Source organism: Neophocaena asiaeorientalis, unplaced genomic scaffold (assembly GCF_003031525.2).
Source record: "Neophocaena asiaeorientalis asiaeorientalis breed wild unplaced genomic scaffold, Neophocaena_asiaeorientalis_V1.1 scaffold41, whole genome shotgun sequence".
Classification (NCBI taxonomy): Eukaryota; Metazoa; Chordata; class Mammalia; order Artiodactyla; family Phocoenidae; genus Neophocaena; species Neophocaena asiaeorientalis.
Window position 1 is genome coordinate 1,778,670 of NW_020171994.1, and position 6,196 is coordinate 1,784,865.

At 36.1% G+C, this 6,196-nt stretch overlaps 1 protein-coding gene across 1 annotated transcript in view; it reads right to left on the minus strand.

Annotated features, from left to right (window-relative positions):
• COL4A5 (collagen type IV alpha 5 chain) overlaps positions 1 to 6,196 on the minus strand; it is a 219,642-nt gene that overhangs the window by 98,477 nt on the left and 114,969 nt on the right. The window contains exons 7-9 of the mRNA XM_024748644.1: positions 3,975 to 4,028; positions 3,516 to 3,542; positions 676 to 756 (exon numbers count right to left, since the gene is read on the minus strand). Coding sequence (XP_024604412.1) covers positions 676 to 756; positions 3,516 to 3,542; positions 3,975 to 4,028 — 162 coding nt within the window. The remainder of the gene's footprint in view (positions 1 to 675; positions 757 to 3,515; positions 3,543 to 3,974; positions 4,029 to 6,196) is intronic.

Below are 6,196 nucleotides of genomic sequence, written 5' to 3' on the forward strand. Positions count from 1 at the left end.
TCAAGTATAAAATGAGAAGGTGGCTAATGAAAAAAGTTCCTGAAATTGTATCTTTGTGATCAAATACTAGAAAGTACTGATTTTTATTTTTGGCAAAGGGATCAATCTTCATGAAAAATAAACCTCAAGAAATTAATTTCCTAATCTATAAATTCGCAAAAGTTATTGTTGTCTCCATGTATGTTATGTGTAGGCTGACATGACTATTTTTCTGAAGATTATACTTGATGTTCACTATGTATAAATTTTATTCTTTTAGCTTTCAAAATATGTTCATGTTATATATAACTGATAATGTTACAAATTATGTCTTCTAATATCTTAAATGGGAAACCCACAATTTTTATTTTTAATCAGACCATTTACTCCTACCACCCTACTGATCCCCACAGCATAGGAATAAGAATATAGAAGCCTATTTCTGCTGCGAAACCCCAAAACAAAAATTTCCATGGAAACTGGACTGAGAGTTAAAAGAACAAAGCAGCGCTTCTTATAATTCTCCCTGGTCCAGAATACTTTTATTTTCACGTACAAGGTACCTGCAATATCTATCAAACCTCAAGTGATAATTTCTATAACTAAAATAGAGAGTATTAAAGGCTGGGGATAAAAAAGTGATGCTGTGGTCTGATTTAATCAGTACAGCAAAGAAGAAAATCACCAGATGCTTACTTGTATTCCAGGAGGACCGGGAAATCCTGGATTACCCTTTGGCCCTGGCAGTGATGACATAATTATACTACCTGGTTCTCCCTGAAAGAAATCATCAATGGAAATTGTAAGCAACAGTTATGATACATGAAAACTGGCAAGAACACAAAAAAGTGATCTGAGAATTCAATCTGTCACAGAAGTGTCCCCAAAGATTAGGCAATCTCAGTAATTAACGTGAATAAGTTTACCTTTTAAAGGAAAATGAGGAAGTGGCCAGAGTACACTGAAGTACAGTCGATTTATTAAGAACCTGTCATACCTTTAGTTACTCATTCATTAAAAACATTTATTAAATATAAATATTTGCCAAGAATTATGTTAGGCTTTGGATGCTTTGTAGTGAAGAAGATAAACAAGACTTCTGTTCTTATTGTACTAATAATATACTGGGGAAATTCAGACCATAATGCATAAACAAATAAGATGACAAAATTTTCTGTTTAGGACTATAAAGGAAAACTACATGGTACATGATAAAGAAACAGTGGAGGGCTTCCCTGGTGACGCAGCAGTTAAGAATCTGCCTGCCAATGCTGGGGACACGGGTTCAAGCTCTGGTCCGGGAAGATCCTGCATGCCGCAGAGCAACTAAGCCCGTGCACCACAACTACTGAGCCTGCGCTCTAGAGCCCGCGAGCCACAACTACTGAAGCCTGTGTGCCTAGAGCCCGTGCTCTGCAACAAGAGAAGCCACCGCAATAAGAAGCCCATGCACCCCAATGAAGAGTAGCCCCCGCTCACCGCAACTAGAGAAAGCCCACGTGCAGCAACAAAGACCCAACACAGTCAAAAATAAATAAATTAAAAAAAAAAAAAAAGAAACAGTGGAGGACTAAAAAGAAATGATAATTATGTGACGTGATGGAGGGGCTAACTATCGTTACAATGGCAATCACATTACAAAATATAAATGTATCAAATTAACACGTTGTACACCTTAAATTTACACAATGTTATATATCAAATATGTTTCAACTAAAAAAAAGAAATAGTGGAGGAAATTAGTTTGGGTAGTAAAGAAGGGCAATCTATGAAGTTAACATTCATGCTGAGATCTAAAGGATAATAAGGAGTCAGCCAGGTGAAGATGGGGGAAGAGCTTTAGGCAGTGTAAGTAGCATGAACAAAGGACCCAGAAAGAGAAGAGCTTGGGCACATTCAAATAACTTAATGCAGACAGGTGTGATCAGTGAGCCAAAGGAAAAGTGGTTTAAGATACGGCTGGAATATGGGGCAAAGACAAGAACATGCAGGTCTTACAGGCAGTGGAAAAGAATGTGAACTGTATCCTAGATGCAGTGGAAAGCCCTTGAAGGTTTATAAGGAGGGAGATTAAATATTTTTCATTTTGTGAGAGTCCTTTATTATGCGGAAACTTCTTATATTCTTAGTGTATCCTGACTGATACTGACTCAACATTATTTAGGATTATGGCTTTTGGACTGTTGTATCTTTTGGTATGAAATAACATTATGCAATAGAAAGGCAATCTATTTGCTGGCAAACACGTCATTCAAATCAAATATTCTGTCTTGCTGTCCCACACCAGAAACAGAGCCAGGTCTGGCATTAGGAGCCATGGAGGCAGCAAAAACCTCTCTTCTGGGATTCACGGTTTCTCCAAAAGTTCTGTGCTTCATAACAAGGAGGGAGGTTAAATTATTGATTGACATTTTTAAAAGATCATTCTTGGCTGCTCTGTACAGAATAAATCAGGCTGGGAGGTGAGGGTGTGTGAAAAAAGAAACTAGTTAAGAGGCTACTACCTAGTCCAGATGAGGCATTATGATTAGTGTGGTGGCAGTGGAAATGAATAAAAGTGGATGAATCTATGATATATTTTCCAAGCAAAATTAACAGTATTTAGAGATAGCATGGAATGAGGAGCTGTGTGAAGAAGTAGAAAATGCAAATACTAACTCTCAGGTTTTGATACATGCAAAAGTGTACATGATAGTGATACAAATTTTAGAGATAGGGAAAACAGGAGGAACAGGTTCATTTGGGGGTCTGGGTTAACTTTGAGCATGTTAATTTGAATGCCTGGGAGATATCTGAGTGGAGATGTCAGGGAGGCTGTTTAATACATGCATCTAACACAGAAGAAAATTCCGTTTTAGACAAAGAAATGTAGGTGTTCCATAACTAGACAGCAATCAATAACATGAGCATTAATAATATTGCTAGGCATAGAAGAGAAGAAGGGGTCAGGACTGTGTCCTGATACCTGCTGGATAGAATAACATGAGCTTGCATAGAAGACTGCAGAATGACCAGAGATGCATAAGAAAAATCAGGAAAAGGTAGCGTCTCAGAAGCCAGAGAGAAAGAATATTTCTAGAGGGAGCAGGTGGTCAACTGTGGTGGTCCAGTGGCTGAGACTTTGCGCTCCCAATGCAGGGGGCCTGGGTTCTATCCCTGGTCAGGGAACTTGATCCCACAGACCGCAATTAAGAGTTCGCATGCCACAACTAAAAATCAAAGATCCCGCGTGCCACAACTAAGACCCTGTGCAGCCAAATAAATAAATAAATAAATATTTTAAAAATGTAATGAGGAAGGTATCAAAAAAGAAATGTGAGTCTGATATACACATTTGCAAGTGTATCAGCCCATAAAAGGTACTTAAAGCCACGAGAACAAAGGAGACTACTTAAGGAGAGCTCGTAAATGTGCACCTGCACAACTTCTAGAAGCATCCATTTTAAGACAGAAGTCAGAGACATTATCTGATTGAAGATGCAGGCTTTCTAAATATTTTATTCAAAATGTTTACCTTCCCAACATGAGATGCTTACCTTCATACCTGGGATCCCAGGAGGTCCCTATTATTAAAAAGAAAAGGGATTATTTTATATACATGAGAGGGGAGCAAGCAAAAGAACACAAATTGAATAGACTACTGTAAGATCATTCTGAGTACAAGGTATCTTAAGATACTTAGAGATGACATTTATATTAAATACCACAGAATCTTTAGTTTTACAGAGCAGAGAGCTCTGTGTATTACTAACTTCTTTTATAAAAAATCCTCTTCTTGGGCTTCCCTGGTGGCACAGTGGTTAAGAATCCACCTGCCAATGCAGGGGACATGGGTTCGAGCCCTGGTCCGGAAAGATCCCACATGCCACCTCTTCTAGTTTAGTATTTCAAAATGTACTACTTTGTTCCACATGAATGCACTGAGCTCACTTTCTACAATTCTGCTTCTTCTGTTAATTCCTGTGTTCATTATAATCCCAAATTTTAAAACTTACTGGAGGACCCTGTAAACCAGGAAAACCGGGACTGCCTGGAAATCCACGTTCTCCCTAGAAGGAGTTAAAAATAAAGAGCATGAGGAACAAAACACAAAGCGTAGCTATACCAACAAACAATGACTTATTGAAAAGATATCTGTAAAAGCCATTTTGAAACATACCAGATTGCCAAAAATTCATTAGCCTTCACTTTCCAATTACTTCAATATCTACTATCCCTATCAATTCAGCCTTCTAAGATACTTTTATCTCTACTCATCAATCCCAATCAGAAATAAAGAAAAAAATCTTCTACCTTAGTCATTTTCTTCTGACAAATCCATTTTGAGACAATCATAGCACAGATTCCTGGCCATCATCACATTTAATAGTTAATGATCTGCCCCAATTTCCTGCCCATGTATTATATAGATTTTTATTTTAACTGCCCTATTGCATTTTTCTTTCATCATAAACTATTTCAAATTATTTTTGTAAAGAGGAAAAGATGATAAGAAAGAACGCCATTAATATCACCAAAAGGACAATAATAGCAATAGTTCTAGCAATTGCAGGTCATTATGTTCTCTAGGCACCGAATTTTTCTCACTCCCTTTTGTAAAGTACTAATATGGACATTTGGTTTAGAAAACAAAAGCTAAAATTGCTGTAGAAGAACCCCAATGCAACCTCCTTTCAAATACCTATATGCCATAGTAATCTTAGAAACATCCTCGTCAGAGGCTTAAAAGAGTAAAATGATTACAGCTATGTGCCTTTGAGTTACTGTCCAATATCCCTCTCTCCACCACTTTTTACACATGGACAAAGTAGGCCCAGAGAGAAAGGGAGTGGCCTGTACACTGAGTTTAGAAGACAGAAAACAAAACAACCCATGTATTCTGGCTCCATCTCTAGGGTTCGTTCTATTAGTTACGTAGTTAGAAATATAAGAAACCATTTAATCTGTAAGTATACATAATAAATCCATTTTCAAAAACTTTGTTGCTCACATAATCGGGGGCCTCAAACACAAGCTACTCATGAGATCTGCTAAGGTGCTGCTTTAACAAAAAGAAAGAAAAAGATCCCTTTAATCACATAGCATGCTATACTCATTGTAGATACATCTGGTCTTCAAAATTAAAACTGGCTAGTGGTCTGTTGCTCAAGGCGTGCTGGCAAAAACCAAACAAATTACCAGAATAGGCATACAAATGTAGCCTACTTTAACATGCAATGTGCCATGCAAACTAATTCCACATTGGTTCTATCACTGTAAGGTCACCCCAAGCAGAAATGAAGAACTAAGCCTCACAAAACAAACCCACAATCAAAATCAAAATGATAATAATAATAATAATGGCATTATTATTATTATTATTGGCAAGGGTCACAACGACTTGGAGAAATATTGGCGGTAAAAATATTTTATTGCCTTCAAGTATATACTACAACGATTATCACAAAACGTGGCCTCCCATAATGCAAAATAGTTTTTTCAAGTTATTTTAAATATATGCCCTAATATAAAATATGACACATGTCATTAGTTAGAAAAATCTAGGGTATTTCACAAATAGTTTCACTGAATATTATGTGCAAAATGGAAATGCCAAAAGGATATACAGAAAATAATAATAAATTTCATTAACCTACAGGAAAATGAGAAAAGTGAGGGAAGAAGAAGCAGAAACAATAATATGTAAGCATTCAAAAAGAGCAGATTTTCCTCTTTTTTTTTTCTTTCTCTCATTTTATATTAAATCCAAATAGTTGGAATTAGGATTGACTAAAGATAAGAAAAGTGGGTCAGGAAATGATGTTTGCAGTATGTGAAGTTTTATTTTTTCACTTGTTCAATTCATTATTTTCACTGATGGAGAAGTTTCAGGTTTCATACTAATAGTTTATAGTAAAAACTGATGTGATATATTACATATAGATTTTTAAGATTTTTCTTAAGGAAGTTATTAGGCAAGGTAAAGAAGTTTTAAGAATATGAAAGATTTGAAAACTTAAACTGTACCTAGTTTTTTAAAAAAGACAAAGCTAACGAATGACATTCACAAGTATTACTCTTAACAACCGATACAATATTTGAAACACATATATCCTAATTCCTTTTTAACTCTCATCTTACTTTACACTAAAGTCAAAAAAAAGGATTTGGTAAGTAATCTTCAACCCAATGCAATATCCCAGCTAATTACACAAGCTTCAAGAATTACTGATGTTTC